Source organism: Mesoplodon mirus (genome assembly GCF_964341445.2).
Source record: "Mesoplodon mirus genome assembly, chromosome: 11".
NCBI lineage: Eukaryota > Metazoa > Chordata > Mammalia > Artiodactyla > Ziphiidae > Mesoplodon > Mesoplodon mirus.
In genome coordinates, this window is record NC_138987.1 from 37,855,684 (window position 1) to 37,876,793 (window position 21,110).

At 46.1% G+C, this 21,110-nt stretch overlaps 1 protein-coding gene across 1 annotated transcript; it reads left to right on the top strand.

Annotated features, from left to right (window-relative positions):
• The first annotated feature begins 6 nt into the window (after window positions 1-6).
• On the top strand, window positions 7-19,876 carry LOC309812468 (uncharacterized protein). The gene is made up of 4 exons (XM_082636260.1): window positions 7-108; window positions 11,606-11,702; window positions 11,947-11,974; window positions 19,651-19,876. The coding sequence occupies exons 1-4, from the start codon at window positions 61-63 to the stop codon at window positions 19,859-19,861; spliced, it is 384 nt and encodes a 127-aa protein (XP_082492386.1). The 5' UTR covers window positions 7-60; the 3' UTR covers window positions 19,862-19,876.
• The last annotated feature ends 1,234 nt before the right edge of the window (window positions 19,877-21,110 follow it).

Here is a 21,110-nt window from a genome sequence, read left to right on the forward strand (position 1 = left end):
CCTGCGTTAGGCGCAGAGGCCACACAGGGACTTGGTCTCTGACTTCAACAAGGAGAAATAATGCGGGCTAAGAGGGAGAGAGAAACACGGAAAGCAAGGTCCGCGGCGGTAAGTGCCTTGGTGGAGGCAGGCCACTTGCTTCCCCTCCCCCAGCAATGGGAGGGAGCCCAGAAAAGGCGAAATAACTCCAACTTGGCGGGGTGGAAAGGGGGGGAAGTGTTTTCCCGAAAGCTTCCCGGTGATGGTGTCACCAGACAGGGTAAGGAGGGAGGAGTAACAGTAGCTACAGGAAGAAGGGGGCTAGAGCATTCGTCCAGGTTTAGGCCGGAGAAGTGTGAAGGCACAAAAACTGAAAAGCGGCAGCTCATTTTACATTCCAGAGTAAATTCTTAATATGCTCCCCTATTCTCCCCTAAAAGCCTGGCATTGGTATAACTCTCAGAGGAAGGGCAGGAGAGGGTGCCTCTCCCCCTCCAACAGCTGCAAAAGCTGAAGCGGCCTTGGGTATTCCCAATTACTCATCTATCCATCAGCTTCAAGTTCAGTGTCACAGCTGGTCATAGAATTGTGTAGCTCCGCAGGAGGGATCCGTGTGGCCCCTTAGTGACATACCTTTCCCCAAGGCAAGAATTCTTCCGCAAAAGTCCTGATATATTATGTATTCAACAAATATTTCTCGAGGGAGTAAGACAAAAGAGATAGTACCCTCTGGGTGCTCTTACCAAACTGGGCGAAGTTACGGCACATGCTGAGGTGACCAGGCAGAATATCCCAAGCATCATGACTAACTAGAGGGCCCAGAGGTACACCTCAGAGACAAAAGCACTGCTGGTCAGAATTATTGGGGTGGGGCAGAATTTCCCCAAGACAAGACCAGGCTGGAGCCTTCCAGATAGGGTCTACCTAGACGCAGCCCTCATGAAACAGCCAGGGTGAGAGGCAAGCATGGCGTATGTTATTAGTCATGGGAAGAGTGACATCCCACTGAGCTTCCCAGACATGGCAAGCTTACCAGCTCTCAGACAGGCCTGTTCTTTTTTTAGGACAACTTAAATTGTATACATATATTTTGTGTGTGTGTGTGAATGATACATATATCATATATAGATGGTATTCATATGATCTGCCTCCCTGTAATCTCTGGCCCTAAATGCTAACGTTATCCCCTAAAGATAACACAGAACACGTCTAATCCCACTTCGTCATGACAGCATTCCAAATATTTGAGGATGATGAGTATGCTTCCTTTCCCACACCTTCTACCCATCCCCCAAAATAACAGGGATTAAGTCTCTTTCTCTTGCCACCATTCCTCAGATGATGGTTTCCATGTTCCCCACTATCCCAATGACTTCATGAGGACATCTTCAGTTTGTCAGGCTCTACCGGGGACATGGGTTATTTTTGTCCTTCCAGCCAACGTCCTCTCTCTTCTGGGAAGGGGACCCATAGTTCCTCTGGGGAACCACTCCTCCCCATTCTTGATCTATATGGCTGGCTGCCTGGGGCTGACTTGACTTCTCACCTTTCCGGGGCTGGCACACAGCCCAGTCCTGATCAATCAAATCGCTGTTCACCCCTCCCCACCACCACCTGCAGGGACTGATTTAGAGAAAGACATGTGACCCAAGATAGTACAATTGGAATGAGTCTTGGGCTCTTGGTTGGAACTACTAGGAGGGAGAGAAGCTCTTTTTGCACTAAGGCTGCTGAACTGTCCAGCTCTGCACCTGGAGCTGACAGGGAGACCACAGGAAAGAACTTGCTTGAGCATAAAACCGGTGTGAGAACCAACAAACTATCAGAGCTGAGATACCGATAAAGGCCACAAGGGGTGATGACTCTGAGATCCTGGATCCAGCTATTTTTTGGCTGTTTGATTTCATAGTTGTTTTAGGTCAGGGTCCTTAGAAACTGCCTGTAAGAGAGGTCCAGTGAATGGGATTTATTGAGGGAGGAAAAACCTATAACGGAGGAAGTTGACCAGGACAGGGAAAGGGAAAGAGCCAGGAAAGGCTCAAATCCTACCTTGGCCTGATCCACAGCAGAGAGCTCTGGAACATAAACCATACCACGTGGCTATCGCCGCAGTATCTCTCAGCCGTTGGCCATGGGTCATGACGGGGTTAAGTTCACCAAAACCGCTCCCTTCAGCGGAGGGCAATTCTCCGGAATTTGGGGCATCTGGGAACCCTTAGCTACCAATACAGCAGCTGGGGGATGGGTGAACTGGTCTGTTAAAGAAACCCTGGGAGGAGGTACTTCTCTGGTGGTCCAGTGGCTAAGACTCCACGTTCCCAATGCAAGGGGCCTCGGTTTGATCCCTAATCAAGGAACTAGATCCTACATGCATGCTGCAACTTAAAAAAAAAAAAAAAAATCCTGCATACTGCAACTAACACCCAGTACAGCCAAATAAATAAATTTTTATTTTTTTTAAAAGGAAATCTGGGAGGGGCACCACTTGAGTCACACTGGGGGGCCAATTCATTCCCTTCCCTCTTGGGTTTCTGTTCCTTGCAACCAAAATGTGAGTACCTAAAATACTCAGGTGTGATCAGAACACTACAGAGTACAGTGAGACCTTGGCCGTCCTTGACCTGACCCCCTACATCCATGAGTACACTATGAGATTGCGTTAGCAAGTTTAGTGGCTACCCTGACCTTCTGGCTCAAAATGACTTTGTAACCAATCCTTTCCACCCTCTTTCCTTTAATGCTTTTTCCCCACCATCTGCTACTAAGCCAAATTCACTCTTTCTTATACATCTTTAATTAATTATTTAACACAAATATGGGGTTTTAGGCTTAACCCTGCTAATAATTAGCAGTAGTTGTCATTGTGTCCATTTCCATCCTTTGCTGCAAGTTGGATTCACCCATCTAACTGGCCACTTCTAATTTTGTTGTCGTTGCTGAAAAGCACAAACCCAATGACAGAAGCCTTCAGCAAACCGCTAGAGGCTGATTTCCCCTCCTTCCAACCTGCTAATCCATACTCCTGGAAGATTTACTCCACCTGTCCTTTTCCTCATTGTCTCTCTTCCTGGGGAATCTCTCGAAAGGTATTTTCCAGGTGTTTTTTTTTTTTTTTTTTTTTTAAGCCACACTGCACAACTTGTGGGACCTTAGTTCCCCAGCTGGGATTGAATGTGAAAGTGCTGAGTCCTAACCACTGGACCACCAGGGAACTCCCATTTCCCAGATCTTGATCTGCCTTATCCTCAGCACATCTTGCTCTTTCCTGTTCCTTCTTAAGTCTTTGTTTAGGTTGGTCCCTCTGCCTAAATGTCTTCTCTTTTATCTTTATTTATTTATATCCCAGCTCACACTCCACTTCCTCCAGGAAGCCCTCCACTATTCCTCCAGCCTAAATGGATCTTTCCCTTCTCTGATAATCCATAGCTTCCAGTGTGCCAAGCACAATGCTAAGCATTCTGAGTGCATTGTCATCTTTCATTCTTTTGGTAACCCCAAGGTGGGTGCTGTTATGATCCACATTGTTCGATGAGGAAACTGAGACAGAGAGGTTAATTAAGTAACTTGATATCACACAGCTAAAAACTAGCAAAGCCAGGGTACAGATACTAAAATGAGAACTCTGGCTGAAATTCAACAAACATTTGTTGCCTACACACAAGGAACTAGAGGAGATATTAAAAAGTGAAATAGACAATCCTTGCCTGCAATCAAGGGTCTATAAATGGCACCAATATGAACAATGCTGTAAGGATGGTATTAATGAAATAAGAGAAGGGAGAGCTTGTGTCTGGTGGAAAGCCAGTAAGATCACGTGAAGGAGTTTATGTCTGATAGGCGGTAATGAGGTGGGGCCCTCCAGCTTAGGGAACACTGCATGGAGGAAGGGAAACATGGGGCATATTTGAGCAAGGGATTAGTCTGGTTTGTTTGAGAGATAAGGCTTTCAAGCCTCGGTGGAGTCCCTGTTTTAAAAAGTAAAGAATGCCAAGGCGAGGTGGGTATTGATTGGGCTTTTGAAAACAGGATCCAAACTGTGTCTTAAGAGGAGTTACCTGGTAGTTAGTTGATTGGATTGGAGGGAAACTGAAATGGGGCTGGGAAGATAAGTTAGGAGACCACTACTGTTTTCCAGACAAGAGGAATTTAGGACCCACAGGGTGCTGGCAGTGGCCTTGGATTGTTTTTTTCCCTCTACTCTGTAAACACTTTATGTCTTTCCTTGTCCCCTAAAGATCATGACATCCTTGAGAAGTGTCAATTATTTGAAAAAATGTGCTCATAACTGCTAAACTGCAAACAATTTCTTGATAAGCACTCAGCAAATATTGTAATTGAATTGAATGCATGAGCAGGGTGATAAAAATGCTAGGGCTCTGTTTAAATGGTTTCATAGGAACTCAGGCCACGCCTGCAACCAACTGCAGTATTACTCGGTAACAAAACTAAGCTAGTTTTTTATTCAGCACCTACTATGTATATCATTCTCTCATTCAATTCTCCCAATGGTAGGTACTGACATAATGTCCATCTTACAGATCAGAAAAACTGAGGGTCAAGCGAGTAGGGTCACCAAACTTCTCAGTTTGCAGGAACTGAGAGATTGAGCTGCAGGACTTTCAGTGCTAAAACCAGGACAGCCCCAGGCAAACCCAGAAGGCTGGTCACCCTACCAAGGTACCTTGCCCCATATTACACAAGTCAGGGTTTAAACACAAGTCTGACCAGCTCAAACTCCCATGGGATTTTATTTTGGCTTTCTGATCATTGCAGCCAATATAAATATCTTATTTGGGTATTTTGGGGATAGAATCCAAGCATACTCTTATATTGAATTTGGCTCCTGTATTTGGAGCCTAGTTGAGACAGGCGCGTAGAGAGAGGCAGACTCACAAAATGGATGGGTTTTTGTCAGAGAAAAGGAATCCAGGCTGGGGAACGCCTGCCGGACACCATTACCAGAGAGTTCGGCTTTATAAACTGTTCTTTGGCGCCCCCTCGTGGTGAAGATCTGTTAGTAACCCCTCCCTTACTCCCTAGATGACGCCCGTAAATGGTGAGAGGAGAAACCCCGTTGAAACTTCTTACTCCAATCAGAAGGAGAAAAACAAATAATCTATAATAACGCATATATGTGGAATCTAGAAAGATGGGACAGATGAACTGGTTTGCAAGGCAGAAATAGAGACACAGATGTAGAGAACAGACGTATTGACACCAAGGGAGGAAAGCGGGGGAGCGGTGGTTGCGGTGGGATGAACTGGGAGATTGGGATTGACATATATACACTAATATGTGTAAAAAAGATAATTAATAAGAACCTGCTGTATAAAAAATAAATAAATAAAATTCGAAAGTAAAAAATTAAAAAAAAATTTTTAAGTTCTTGCTGCTTGTGGAGCATAAAGATTTTGCTTTAAAAATAAAAGCTAGCAGAGCTTTTTCTTTCTTTTTTTCTTAAGTGAAAGCTGGCCAGGCTGTCATAGTGTACAGTGAGGAGAATCAGACACAAAATTTAAGTGGACACCAAAAAAACCTCAATAATCAAGATAAATAATGTTTCAAAAAGAACAAAATTAATAGCAAAAAAAACCCATGGTGAACAAAATATCAAAATTTAAAATATGGAACAAACAGGATCTGACCGTGTACTTGTCCTGCCACGCCTCACTTGCTTCACCCGAGAATCCTGATAGCACTGGTGCAGGAGCCTGGAACCCCAGCCCCTTCGAGAAGCTCCGGGTGGAGGATTCCTGAAGGTGGCCTTCAAAACCTCACCATGGGAAATGGAAGCGGTGCTTTCAGAATTTCCTACCAAAGAACCTTAGTAGAAAAGAGATCCCCTGCCAGGAGTAGCCAGAAGACCTGCAGCAAGCGAGAAATTTCTTTAAGGCTCTTATTTAGGCACATTTTGAATTCAATGTCCTAATATATCCGTATCTGGTTTTGTTCTGTTTCCTTTTATTGACGTGTAGACACTTCAGAAGTGTACAGAGAAGGTATATATCATAACCGTACAACTCGAAGGAATGTCACAAACGAACACACATGTTTAACCAGCACCCAATCAAGACCAGGTCCCTAGAGTCCACCTCCTTCCCTCTCTGTTCACTGCCACCCCAAGATACCTCCATCTTGATGTCTGAAAGCATAGATTAGTTCTGTCTATTTTTGTTCTGTATATAATTGAAACGATACAATCTAAAGTACTTTGAGTCTGGTTTATCTTGCTCAAAACTGTTAGTGAGATTAAGCCATAATCCTCGTGTGTGATGTTTTTTCATTCTCACTGCACGGTATAAATCTATTATAATAAATTTATCCATTCTGCTGACATAGGTTGTTTCAGTGTGGGCTGTTACACACTGTGCTGGTATGAATATTCTTATATGCATGTCGTTTGGTTAACATACACATGCCTACAACAGCCAAGATCAGCAGAACTTCCTAGCTGAACTATAGATTTGTGAGCCACTGAACTGTAGAGTGGTTTGGTTTGCAGAATACTGTAGCAATAACTAACTAATATTACACTCTTTTGAAGTCATAAAAATTAATTACCAGCAAAACAAACATTAAAATGCAAGGATAATTCATCTTTGTTGAAACAAAAAAACATGCACCTGCCTACATGTCTGCTGGGAATACATTTGCTGGGTCATAGGGGAGGCATAGTTTCAGCTTTAGTATGTACTGCTGGTTAGCTTTCTAAAGCAACTGGAATTCAGAGAGTTCCTGTTGCTTCACATCTTTGTCTAGACAATATTTTTAATCCTTTTTACTTTATCCAGTCAAATGGAGTAGTATCATACTCTAGTTTATTTGCATTTCCCTGGAAAGTCGTGAAGTTAAGAACCTTTTTGTATGTTTATTCTGCATTTGGATAGCTTCTTTTGTGAAGTGTCTGTTTGAATCTTTGCCCATTTTTCTCTTGGGTTTTCTATCTTTTCCTTATTGTTTTGTTGTTCTTTTAAAATTCTGGCTTTGAGATCTTTATCAGATATATATATTGAGAATATTTTATCCTATTTTGGGTTGTCTATTTTATCCTATTTTGGGGTTGTCTTTTTGCTCCCTTAATGGTGTCTTTTGATGAATAGAGCTTCTTAGTTTTCATAGAATTCATTTAATATTTTTTTCATTCATGATCAGCACTTTTCATTTCCTGTTTGTGAAAGGTCTGCCTATCCCCACGTCAGAAAGATGTTTTTCTATGTTTTGTTCTAAAAACTTTACTTATTTATTTATTTTAGCTTCAGATGTGCAATCCTTCTGGAAATTATTTTTGGTATGGTATGAGGTAGGGGTCAAATATATATATATATATATTTTCTTTTTCCGTATATAAGATGACCATATATGTGTGATATCTGTTTTTGTTTTCATATAAAAGTAAATAATTAAATCAATTCCCTTTAAAATTATATGACTTTCCCCTCATTCTTCAAGTAAAACTGATACTCCAGAAACAGCTGTTTTGAGCACTATTTGAGGCACATTATCTACATTCCCTCATTTAATTCTCACTCTACTTCTATGAGGTAGGTATTCATATTTCAGTTTTTATAGGTGAAAAAAGTGAGGCTCAGGGAATCTAAATATGTTAAGGACACGCAGCTAGTAAGTCCAGAGTCCTTTAACCAGTGTTCTAAACTACTTTTCAGAGAAAAATTCCATTTGGAGGATAATAATCTGCCAAAGAACCATTATAACTTGTTCATCTATTTGCAAGTTGATGGACATTTGGACTGCTTCTAGTTTGGGACAATTGTGAATAATGAGACAATATTTTCATTTCTCTTGGATAGATACCTAGGAGTGGGACTTCTTGGGTCATATGATAAGTGTATATGTTTAACTTTTAAAGACACTACCAACGCTTTTCCAAGGTGGTTTTGCCATTTTACATTCCCACTTGTAGACTATGCGGGCTCCAGCCCTCCACATCATCACCAGCACTTGGTATTGTCAGTCATTGGATTATTGCCATGCTAGTGAGTATGTGATGAAATCCCACTGTGATTTTAGTTGGCATTTCCCTAATGACTAATGATTTAAGAGCTTTTTATGTGTTTATTTGCCATCCACATATCATTTTTTGGTAAAGTATCTGTTCAAACCCTTTGCTCATTTTATTGGGATGTCTTATTATTGAGTTATGTGAGTTCTTTGTATATTCTAGATACAAGTCCTTTACTGGATTTTTGATTTGCAAATATTTTCTTCCAGTTCTGTGGCTTGTCTTTCATTTTTTTTAACGGTGCCTTTTGAAAAATTTTTTAATGTTGATGAAGTCCAATTTATAAGTTTTCTCTTATGGATTGTGCTTTTGATGTCATATCTAAGAAATCATTGCCTAAAATCAAGGTTACAAAGATTTTCTCGTACATTTAGAAGCGTTGTAGTTTTAGTTCTTACGTTTGGGTCCGTGATCCATTTTGAGTCCATTTTTGCGCATGAGGTAATCATTTACATTCATTTTTTTTGCGTGTGGATGTCCAATCGTCCCAGCACCATTTGTTGAAACGACCCGTCATTTCCCCAACCAGCTTTATTGAGCAGCTGATTATGTCACCACTGGAGGCTGATCTGATGCTGGGTTTTCAGTTGTGTGGCCTGATAAATACATTTCCTCACCATTTATAGGCTTGTTTGAATTTTGTATTGTTCTTTGAAGCCAGAAGCAGTCTGACTGAAACAGGTTGGTCAACAGTGTCCATGTTGCCAGGGGGTGACACCCAGAAGGTCAAGTGGATGTCAGCCCAGTAGACCTTCTGGGGAATAACCCAGACCTGTTCCTTAGAAATATTTTTCAGTCTGTGTGCTTTCAGTGGATCTGAGCCCCGCTCCTTACTCCAAAGATCTCATATAATACAATCAAATTCTGGCCAAACTACTCCATGCCCCTGGAAGAGGGATGCAACCAAACCAGGCCAGTCCGAGTGCTCCCTGGGACTCTTGCCAGTCATTAAGAAAAGATGCTCTAGGGGACCTCCCTGGTGGTCCAGTGGTTAAGACTTCGCCTTCCAATGCAGGGGGTACAGTTTCAATCCCTGGTAGGGGAGCTAAGATCCCACGTGCCTCACGGCCAAAAAACCAAAACATAAAAAACAGAAGCAATACTGTAACAAATTCAATAAAGGCTTTAAAAAAAGAAAAGAAAAGAAAAGATGCTCCGTCTTCTCCTCTAACTTCATAAGCCATAAAGACAAGGTAGGCTTAGAGCTGCCAGTGGCCACCTTGTTGTCAGGTGGCAAGGGAAGACTTGGGAATAAAGCCCAACAATGACAAGCAGGACCAAAAAGTGGAGGAGAGAGAGAGACAGGGTCCTCAGGACATCATTCACATCTCTGGATGAACCATGCCTGAAGCCCTTCGCAGCAGGGGGCAAATCACAAATCTGGGGGGTGCGTGGGTAAGGACTCTAGCAATTAGCTGGAGGTCTGTTTGTGCTCTGAGTTGGGGGATCCCATTGTACTGGTTCCTCTCCCTACAAAGTCCTACCTGACTAGGACAGTGTTCTGAAGTAATGTTTTACATGCCCGTGAGGGCTGCTATTCTACCGATTCATTCTCAAGTGATTATCTTGTCTTGCTTGAATGGACAGGGATACTCGATGCCCCACTGCTCCCCAAGTCTCAGAAAACCAGAGTGTGGTAAAAAGCAGCAGCAGAAGAAATGCTGATGAGAGTCACGCTAATCGATCATACGACACTCATGGTACCAACTCCCTACAGGTGAACCAAACGGGCCAGGTGAGAGCAGTAAGGAAACAGACACTTCGCAAGAAACTCAGAACAGAGAGGCAGGGCAACTTGGTGGAAAGGCAGGTGTAGTTCCCAGCCTGGCTCTGCCCTGCTGGCCAGGGGACCTCAGGTCAATTACTGAGTGTCCCTAAAGGTCAATCTTGTCCTGTGTAAAATGAGGACTAAACATGCCTGTTGTCACAGCCTTCAGCCTCTGCTGGGCTATGGGGCAGCTTCCTCTGACTCACAGTGGGGGAGTGGACATTCACTCAGGTCTCTGGAGTCTTCACTGTGTGTGTTCCTCACTCCCAGCGCTGCTGGGGGCCACCCTGCCCCTTGGTGTGGGTCAGAGCCTGGACTCCTGGGCCATGTTGCCTCCCTCCCAGAGGCTCCAGGCCAGAGCTTCTTGCTTCCATCTCTCACCTGTGTCTATTTTCCCACACCACAGTGTGTTCAGCCTTTACTGAAGGGTTGGGATGATTAACGAGAATTACAATAAGAACCTAAAGCTGTGGCCTAAATCCGATGGTGATGAGTTGGAGAAACCATATTCACTGGCATTCCTTTAGGGAGAAGCACTGTTTATTTGTTCAGGAAAAAAATTCCTTGATAAACTCACATGGAGGAGAGGGGAACCCCCTCGCCCCATGTCCCCCAGAAGACCTGAGACACCAGAATTCTCCTAAGTGCCTGGTCGAAAAGAATTTTCAGGTTACACTGCAACATAGTGGGGAGTGGGAAAAGTGAGGATCCTGGGATGTCACCCCTCCTTGAATCTCCAGTGATGTCCCTGTTTACTGAAAGGAAAAGGCACAACGTAAAAGTTGTGAGTTAAGTTTTACTTGGGGACCTTACTGAGGACTATAGCCCGGGAGACAGCCTCTCAGACAGCTCTGAGGAATTGCTCTGAAGAGGTAAGTGAGAAGCCAGGATATAGAGGAACTTTTTTTGCTGGAAAAAACACGTAGTCAAGCATCAAAAGATTATCGCTGGGCTTCCCTGGTGGCGCAGTGGTTGAGAGTCCGCCTGCCGATTCAGGGGACGCGGGTTCGTGCCCCCGTCCGGGAAGATCCCACATGCCGCGGAGCGGCTGGGCCCGTGAGCCATGGCCGCTGAGCCTGCGCGTCCGGAGCCTGTGCTCCGCAACGGGAGAGGACACAACAGTGAGAGGCCCGCGTACCGCAAAAAAAAAAAAAGAGAGCGATTACTGCTAATCACAAAGGAAAGACATCCAAGTAGATGATTTTAACTGCTAATCACAAAGGAAAGACATCCAAGTAGATGATTTTAGTTCTTTTCCTTTCTTTTGTTTTTGGCCACGTGGCTTGCAGGATCCTACCTAGTTTCCCGGGCCAGGGATTGAACCTGGGGCCAAGGCAGTGAAAGCCCCGAGTCCTCCACTGGACCGCCAGGGAACTCCCTAGTGCTTTTCTATGTATAGGAAGATGCAAGAATCTGGGGTCACTGAAAATTTCCCTTAATTGTGTATCTTAACTATCTAGGGGCCCCGTATATCCAAAGCACAGAATGTTTCCCGTTTTTCCCCATCCTGAATTCCCCTCTGGGCACACTGTCTGTGGGCTGAGCAACTGCATTGGCTAATGGCTTGATCCTTGTAGAACTGGAAGAGCAGGCAACATTTTTTTCATTACAATCACATTCCTGAGAAGCTGAGTGGTTGCTTTGTGGAGCTGGGGCAAGGGCTGGCCGTGCCTCCTGAAATTTACTTCAACCTGCCAGGCACAGAGAGACCCCAGTGATCCCGGAGTGAGGAGGTTTTGTTCCAGAGTCCCAGGGGAAGGGGCCTAAGTAATGGAATCTTCCCAAGAGGGCCCCCATCAGGGGTACCTCCAGCTTCTAATCTGACTTCCCATCATCAGGTCGATGAAAAATTAATCAATGGCCAACCTAAGAAAGAAATGGAGAATTTTATTGGAGCCAACCTGAGGATTATAACCCAGCAGGAAGAAGTCTTTCAAAAAGCTCTGAGGGGGCCTCCCTGGTGGCGCAGTGGTTGAGAGTCCGCCTGCCGATGCAGGGGATACGGGTTCGTGCCCCGGTCTGGGAGGATCCCATATGCCGCGGAGCGGCTGGGCCCGTGAGCCATGGCCGCTGGGCCTGCGCATCCGGAGCCTGTGCTCCGCAACGGGGGAGGCCACAACAGTGAGAGGCCCGCATACCGCAAAAAAAAAAAAAAAAAAAAAAAAAAAAAAAAAAAAAAAAAAAGCTCTGAGGACTGTTCTGAAGAGGTAAGGGGGGTGGGGCAGTATATATTGTGATTTTGACAAAGGGGGTGCAAGCAATCAAGCACACATCCTGGCAGGTTACCACTCTTCTCGGGGAACAGAGAGCTTAGTCAATGGTTTTAGTGCTTTTCTAAGTATGAGAAGATGCAAGAAACTGGGTTCCTAACATTTTCTCCTGAAAATATCTATCTAACCGAGGTCCAGTTCTGCCAGTTTTCCCAGAACACAAAATGCCTCATCCTGATCTTCGCCCTGAATTCCTTGCAGGGTGTATTGTATATCAGCAACTGCAGTGGCTAATGACTTGATTCTTATAGAACTGGATGGTGGGCAACATACTTTATTTTATAATCCTTTCCCTTTAAGTATTAATTTCAATCAAGGTTTGGGAGGCATTTCATGACCAGTTTGTCCCATGGCACCAGGAATGCTCATTCCCAGGCTGGGCGAGGATTTCATTGACAGGCCACTCAGTGTGTTATTACTGGACTAGGCTCTGTTAACAGTCAACAGAAGCCTCTGAACCACCTGTCTTACTAGTTTGTTGTGGTCCAGGAAATGGTTCCCTCTTGTTGCTTCTTCCCATAGCTAGAGTTACACTGTGACAATCATTGATCTTATAGAACTATATATTTGGCCAATTGTTCCAAGTCACCTGGTCATCATTACTTTATTGGAGGCTCAGTCACACATTTGGTAATACAAGAAAAAATAATCTTGTAAGATAGGCAGAATATAGATAATAGAACTAGCAACATTAATAAGGTTGTAAGTAAATAATGTCATCTTCTAAGGAGTTACATGGCTGGTGCCAGAAGAAGAAAAATTGATCTTGATGGCTTAGCGGGTGTTTCTGCTGTGGGGAAGGTCTGGTTAATACATAATGCAGATGCCTAGTGCCCACTAGAGGGGAGGAAGGAGGCCCAAACGAGCAGAGAAAAACTTTGTTTAAATTTTTCTTCTCTTGCCTTAAAATATGACTTTTATTGCATCACCCAGGTTCTGTCTCCTCTCAAAAGGCGCTTTTCCCAACTGCCCTAAAGCAAGTCCCCACCTGTCTTTTAGGAAATTCTGTGGAGATCTATGCCCCCTCCTTCCAGCAGCAGACTTCTCCAAGTCTGAGTTGGTCCATAGTAGGTGCTCAGTAAATATCTGTTCACTGACTGAGTAAATAATAACAAGCACTTGCAGTCGGCAGCCTGCAGAATAGTCTGGGGAGAAAGCGGGGTTGGGAGGGCTCTAAGGATGGTCCAGAGCAGGTGGGTACCTTTCAGGTCAGGTCTCCTCTTAGCTTTCAGTCCACCTGTGTGAGAATTTCAGGTGCACATTGTCTAGAAAACTTCTGAAGCAAACACACACACTCCTTCCAAGATCAAACCTCACTTCTTAGAGTTCTGTCCAAACTCATAAGGAAGAAGCCCTTAAATTTGACAGCCCTCAAATTTTACAGTGTCTCTCTCTCTCCCAAAGAGTCAGAATAAGCTCTCTTGCTGCACCTCTCTTGACCCCCAATAGTGCCTTTTAGAGCTGCAGGAAAAAGGGACCCAAAACAGGATCACAGACCCATAAAATCTTTGAGATTAGCTCCTAGGGGAAGATGGGAAGGGAGCTGTCTCAGAATGTTCTAGGTAGATGGCCTTCCTTGGTGTTGGGAGGATTAACCGGGCTGAGACAGCAGGAGGCAGGGTTCCAGCCCAGGGCAGGAGCCCTGCAACGTGTGTCTCCCCAGCACTCCACGCGGTCAACCCTGAAAGAGGAGTGAATGAGGTGCTGCGTTTGCCCCTCCCTGAAAAAGGAAGACACCGTGTGGCTAGGAAGAGAAGTAAGCACTTCGTAAGGGCCTGATGCTGCAACATTGCTGTCCTTTGTCCTCAGAATGGCAACTGTTTGCTTAGCACATGCCACTCCCTGGGCACGGTGCTGACCCCTTTGCTTTACACGTTAAATTGTTAGTCCTCAGTGAGTTGCTGGAAACTGAGGCAGAGGAGGACGAAGTAATTAAGTCACACAGGTAGTAAATGGAAGAGTTGGACTGGAACCCATACCCCCGGGCACCACAGTCCAGCCTCCAAGGCACAACACCGGGCCACGTGGCCTGTGCTTGGTTAGTTCTCTGCGGGTCCAGGCCTAACCTCTACCAGTTACGGACCCCACCCCTCCACGGGCTAATCAGTTTTATTCCGTTCCTTTCTCTGCTGGTTCAACAAGTATTCATGAAACACCTGTTACAAGACAAGCTTGTCTAGGTACTTGGGTTTCATCAGAGAACAAAGACAAAAACCTCTACCTCATGGAGCTTACATTTTATTTAGGGCAAGGCGGAGGATGGGGAAAGACAGTAAATAATAAATGTTATACTTCCGGTCATGGTGGACTAGGAAAATCATACCAACATGCCCACTAAAGATAGCTTAAAACACTGGGCAAAATATACTAAGTATCTTCTTAAAAGTGTAAAAGAGCTAAGAAGGAAGTAAGGAATTACTGGGCCATGCTGAGTCTAGGAGATGTGGTTCATACCTGACAGATATTGACTTATCTAATCCTCATAACCGTCCTCTGAATTGTCCTAGGAAAACAATAGTGCTGGTACATGGTCAGGGCTGCATCGGGGTTGTGAAATAAATTAGCATGCGTGCTAGGCTCTGGGGCTTTATATATATTATCTCATTTGAGCCTCACAACATCTCTATGAGGTAGATGCTGTTGCTTACTGTTATTTTCCTAACTTTACAAATGAGAAAACAGAGAGTTTAAGGGACCTGCCCAGGGTCACACAGCTAGTAAGTGGAAGAACAGGCTTTGAGCTCAAGTCTGACTCCAGAGTCTATAAACTGAATCACCATCCATGCTACCCCTTGGTAAAGCATCTATTGGTTTTTCTTTTGGCCACACCACGCGACATGCGGGATAATAGTTCCCCGACCAGGGATCAAACTCACACCACCTACCCCCCACCCCAGAGAGGAAGTGGGGAGTCTTAACCACTGGACCGCCAGGGAAGTCCCACATATCTATTGTTTTTCCATTGGCTTTAGTAGAAAGATAACTCTAGTAGGAATGTTCCTATTACTTTGTGTATGAAAAATGACAATGTTATCTCTACTGAAATCTTGTTTTATGCAAAGATGTTCAAAAATGCTTTGAGGAGGAAAAAACTACAATCCAAGTGAGACAGGCTGGGACCTGGGACCTTTTGCTGGGACCTGGGACCCTTTGCTGCAGTGCTGCAATGCTTGCACCTGGACACACCTTTCCTGGAGCAACAAAATACAAAGAAAATGTATGGGACCAAAAGTAACTGCACGCATGCGCAGTTGGGGCAAATTCTGGACCCAAAAGTTACAGAGACCAAAAAAACCAACCGCCACTTTTGAAGAGCCTGGAGCAGAAACAGGGTGTTGAGGGCAAAAGCAAGGTACCGCACATGCCCCTGCACACACCACCACCTAAGGGGTGGGCAAAACACCTAAGCCGCCCCTCCGGCCCGACCCCTGGACACACCCCTACCCTCACCCCATATAAGAAACAAGCTTTCCCCCTCTCAGTGAGCAAGCAAGCAAGGGAAACTGTTGTTAGTTCTCACCACCCCCTGCTGAAGCAGGGGCCCCAATAAAGCCTTGCCTGAATTTCTTGTGGCCTCTAGTCAATTTCTATTGATTGGGGAAGGCCCAGAACCCTGGTCGGTAACACAGGCACAGCCTACTGGTGCTACTCAGACTGTAGACACAAAAATTCATCTGGGAGCAGGAGATCCTTCTAAGGGCTGAGCTAGTGAACTCAGTTAGAGATCAAACAGTACTGAAGGCCAGGACAGGGGAACCACCTGATTCTACGTTCCCGCCATCCAGCCTAGGCCAGGGCACTCAGACAGCAGGGCAGGGATGGCAGAAGTGTCCCCAGTTCCACACCCTCCTTGACCAGTGGGAACCTGGGCCCTCCCAGGGTGGGGGGATGTGTGTGACATAATGGTCAGGTCCATGGTGTTCAGATCTAGCCTGTGACCTTGAGCAAGTGACTTTATTTATTTATTTATTTTGCATTTAATTTTTAATTAAAAATTTTTTTAATTAATTTTTTTATTGGAGTATAGTTGATTTACAATGTTGTATTAGTTTCTGCTGCACAGCAAAGTGAATCAGCCATACATACGTATATGTGCTCTCTTCTAGACTCCATTCCCATATAGGTCATTACAGAGCACCGAATAGAGTTCCCTGTGCTATATGGTAGGTTCTTATTAGTTATCTTCTTTTTTTTTTTTTTTTTTTTTTTTTTTTTTTTGCGGTACGCGGGCCTCTCACTGTTGTGGCCCCTCCCGTTGCGGAGCACAGGCCCCGGACGTGCAGGCCCAGCGGCCATGGCTCACGGGCCCAGCCGCTCCGCGGCATGTGGGATCCTCCTGGACCGGGGCACGAACCCGCGTCCCCTGCATCGGCAGGCGGACTCCCAACCACTGCGCCACCAGGGAAGCCCTTAGTTATCTTTTATATATAGTAGTGTGTATATGTCAATCCAATCTCCCAATTTATCCCTCTCTCCCCCCCTTGGTAACCATAAGTTTGTTTTCTACATCTGTGACTCAGTTTGTTTCGTAAATAGGTTCATTTGTACCGTTTTTTTAGATTCCACATGTAAGTGATAGCATATGATATGTGTCTTTCTCTGTCTGACTTACTTCACTCAGTATGACAATCTCTAGGTCCAACCATTGAGCAAGTGACTTTAACAGCACTTTTGCAAAATGGGAGTAACAACATATGCCAGTGGTTATAAGATGCACCACTAAGAAAGAAAACACACCAATTGCGTTGTGACAAAACGTCTTAATGATAGTCTTGGACAAGCCATAAACCTGTCACCGCAACTCTCCTGGCTTGGAGATTCCTCTAATTTCTTCTGTGAGATTGGCAATTTCTCCCGCCTTAGGCTCCATTGCTTGGTGTGGATAGTCAATCTTTTTACCCACAGTTTAGGAACAAAATGTAATACAACTCCTGCTCCTCGTTTGTCTTCCTGCCTTAGGTTCTGCAAAGCACTTGCTCTTGCTTTGTAAGAGAAGAGTAGTCATCTCTCCAAAGAGAAAACTTTGTTTCACTGGTATCAGTTTCACCCCCTGTTGCTCCATATCCCTGTCTTTCTGCATCATCACTTTTTATCCAAATGCTGAATCACGCTATGATCTTTTCGAAGACATTTTAAATAGCACTAAATGCAATACGTGCAGTACAAACAGGGCATCTAAATCAGATGAAGACAAGACAATAAAGGCAGCTGTGCTCAATTTCTCACATTTGCAAACAATGATGTCTCCATCAGGACACAATCAGAAAGAATGTATATCTTAGAATTAGCTAAATAGGGTAGCAAATACCTGTATTGATTAGAATTCTTTCAACAAGAAAGTGACAAAAAACTCAACTCAGATTGACTTAAGTAAAGGGGTATATTGAGCTACAGAAGTCCAAAAGTCCTTGTATTAATGCAGCTTCAGGTATGGCTGGACTCAGGACTCCAGGATATAATCAGGACTCAGTTTCTTATCATTTCTCTCTCTTTCTTCAGCAGGGATGGCTTCAGTCTCATGTTTCACCTGGTAGCAACCTGGAGCCAGTAGCTCTAATCCCCCCATCCTCTCCAGTTTCAAGTCCAGGTAAAAGGAGTGAGCACCTTTGTCCCAGAATTTTGAACCTGAGTCTCAATGCCTCACATTGGCTCTGACAGGTCACCTGCCCAGCCCTGGACCAATCATCATGGTTACTGGGGTCAGTTGCTAAGCTCCGCCCCCTCCCCCCACACACAAGTTACCTGCTGGAAGCCCAGGGGCTGCTGGGGCTGCAGAGGGATATGAGGAGAATGGAGGTGGGGCAGCAAAAACAGTGCACGATTGAGTGTGGGGAATTAGGTGAGATGAGCCCTCCCAGGGCGGGCCTCTGGGATGGATTTGGCCCCTGCTCCTCTGCTTTGTGCAACAGGAGGAGGCCTCCACCGACACCCACGTGCTCCACCCGATCAGCTGCGCGTGCCCTCCTTCCCGGGCCGCTGATGCCGCACTCACTCAGCTGCTGTGTGAGCTGGATGCTGCCTGGAAAGTTAGTGAGCCTCAGAGGCAAGACATTCCTCTGGTGACAGGGGTTGGTGCTGTGAGTGGGTGGGAACGAATGAAAAAGAGTGGGAGCACCTTGGTTCCTAAAGCGTTTATGAAGTGAAGAAGCACAGAAAGCAAATGAGGGGAAATCCAGAGCAGCAGTTGGAGCAGCCGCCCAACCGGGGGGCCGAGGATGCTTTCTGCCAACAGCCTCCTGCTGCCCAGTCCCTGGGGGTGGGGGGGGCAGGGGGAGGTGCATAGCTGCCCCCACCCCGGCCCCACCCACTCTACAGCTCTGCCAGTCTCTTTCCTTCAAATCTAAGTTGCAAGGGGCAGGATGGCGGGGGCAGGGATCTATCTGGCACTTGGTGGGTAGGGGAGGAAGAGAGGAGGGAGGCCCAGTTAGGAGAGGGTCCTGGAGGAAAGGAATCGGGGGAGACAGAGATGGGAAGACCGGGACGCACAGAAGCTCAGAAACTGGACAGAACTCAACGCAGAGCACCTGCTCTCTGTCAGGTCCCCAACTAGGAGGTGAGGCCACCAAAATAAAGCAATAAATCCCTGCCTTCGGGGAGCACAGAGTGTGGTCTGGGACACAATAAGAAAACTGCTCATCACAGTGGGATGTGGTAGCAGGAATCTGGGGTTTATTGAAGGAAGGTACCCCTGAGGGAGGAGTGAAGAAGGTCATTGCTGAGCAGGAAGCCTCAGGTCAGTCTAGCCTGGACCTAGTCCAGAGGGCGCATGTGTGCTGGCAGGGGCGGGGGGGTGGACACACCTGCACCGCGGAATGGTTCCCCTTGGGTCAAAGGGACTGGCCTTTTCTACTCCCCTTTCAGGCTTTGGCTGCTGGCGTATGGGGGTGGTGACCTCCCTAGCAAGGAGGCTCCTGTCAGCCAAGGGCAATTCTCCACACAAAAGGACAGCTGGGATGGCTGCGAGGCCTTGGAGCCATCACCCTCAGCGGCTGGAGGATGGGTGCAGCAACCAGGCGGAGCGACCTGGGCCGGGGGGGCGGGTGTGGGCAGCCCCGGCATCTGCTCTGATGTTTGTCATGATGGATGTTTGATGGAGGACGGGGTAGGGAGCAGAAGGGAGCTGTGGGGTGGGGGGCTTCCTGGAGGAGAAGGTCATTCTGGGACATCTTGAAGAACAGCTTAGGAGGTGGACAAGCAAAGAAAGATCTAAGGGGTCATTGTGTGCAAATGTTGTAGAAGCACGTGGCGCTTTCTGGAAACGCTGAGCTATTTAAGAACCACACTGGGCATAGGGGTGGGCAGAGGCCAGATCATGAAGGGTCCTGTGTGCCATGATCAAAGACTGGGGATTAAAGTTCTTTTAAAAAGAACTGGGCTCTCATTCCCCCCCAACCTCAGTCCTTCCTGGAAACATTCACCCACTGTCACAGGGTGAACCAGCCCAGTCCTGTTCAGTTGGGTGAAATCAGGGCCCAGATGCTTTGCAGAACTGAAGTGGGCAGGAGGCCTAGAGCAGGCAAATGGCCAGAGAGGGACGGCCGCAGAGGGGCTGTCTCCAAGGGCTGAAAACACAGGAGTTGGGACCAATTTGAAAGTTGTTTTTCTCGACGTAGGCATTTTAGAAGTAGAAAGTGTCAACACAAGGGAGTCCCGTGGAGAGGAATGAGCGCAGAATTTGGAGTCAGAGAAGCCGAAGGCCAAGGCTTGGGGCCCAGCACCACTGTGCCAGCTGGACGGCTCTGGGAAACTCACCGAACTCTCTGTACCTCCATTTCCACATCTGCACTGGGGATCATATCTATTCCACAGGGTCAGCTAAGATAAGGCATGTGTGTAAAAAAGGCTGTGCAAATGTTAGTTACTATCATTTTGCCAAAAAAAAAAAAAAAAGCTCCCACAGCAAGGAGAATCCTGAGGCAGGCTCACTTTACTCCAGTTTGCATTTGGCACTGAGCAGGTCAGAGACTTACTGGATGACACAGCAAGTCAGCAGCAGAGCCAAGGTGTAAACTCATCCGAGTACCAACTCCAACGTCATCGGCAGAATCAGCTGAAACCCAACTTCACACTGCAATTCAGACATCCAAGGTGTTCCCAGGAAGTCCCTTTCAGCAAAGAGTGTTCAAGGCAGTTCCCAATGGGCAGCCCCAATATCCTCCAAAAGGTTGGCAAGATACAGCTGGGTGAGGTTCCCAGGAGGCAAGACGAAGAGGGAGACAAAGAGTAGACATTTGCCCTGAGGACGGAAGAAGTGACCAGGCATTTCTTAACCCTTCCTCTGGCCCCAGCCCTTGGACCCCCACCAACCTTTTCAAAACAGATTTATTGAAATAGAATTCACATACCATAAAATAATCCTTTTGAAGTGTACAATTTGATGGTTTTCAATATATTCACAGAGTGGTGCAACCATCACCACAATAAATAGTGGAATATTGGGCTCCCCTAGTGGCATAGTAGTTAAGAATCCGCCTGCCGGGCTTCCCTGGTGGCACAGTGGTTGGGAGTCTGCCTGCCGATGCAGGGGACGCGGGTTCGTGCCCCTGTCCCGGAAGATCCCACGTGCCGCAGAGCGGCTGGGCCCGTGAGCCATGGCCGCTGAGCCTGCGCGTCCGGAGCCTGTGCTCCGCAACGGGAGAGGCCACAACAGTGAGAGGCCCGCATACCAAAAAAAAAAAAAAAAAAAAAAGAATCCTCCTGACAATGCAGGGGACACGGGTTCGAGCCCTGGTCCAGGAAGATCCCACATGCCACAGAGCAACTAAGGCCGTGCGCCACAACTACTGAGCCTGCACTCTAGAGCCCGCGAGCCACAACTACTGAGCCCATGTGCCACAACTACTGAAGCCCACATGCCTAGAGCCCATGCTCCGCAACAAGAGAAGACACCACAATGAGAAGCTGCACACCGCAACGAAGACCCAACACAGCCAAAAATAAATAAATAAATAAATAAATTTTTTTAAAAATAGTGGAATTTTTTCATCACCGCACAGAAGGACTCCTAGTCATTAGCAGTCATTCCCTTCCCCCACCACCACTTTCCTCCCAGGCAATCACTAATCTACTCTAT

What these genes read in the sequence shown, in the direction of transcription:
- LOC309812468 (XM_082636260.1), top strand. Translation starts at nt 61, where the DNA reads ATGCGGGCTAAGAGGGAGAGAGAAACACGGAAAGCAAGGTCCGCGGCG. An exon ending in GGAAAGCAAGGTCCGCGGCG is followed by an intron (nt 109 to 11,605) that starts GTAAGTGCCTTG and finishes TCCCATCATCAG; the next exon opens with GTCGATGAAAAATTAATCAA. An exon ending in CTGAGGACTGTTCTGAAGAG is followed by an intron (nt 11,975 to 19,650) that starts GTAAGGGGGGTG and finishes TTCTCGACGTAG; the next exon opens with GCATTTTAGAAGTAGAAAGT.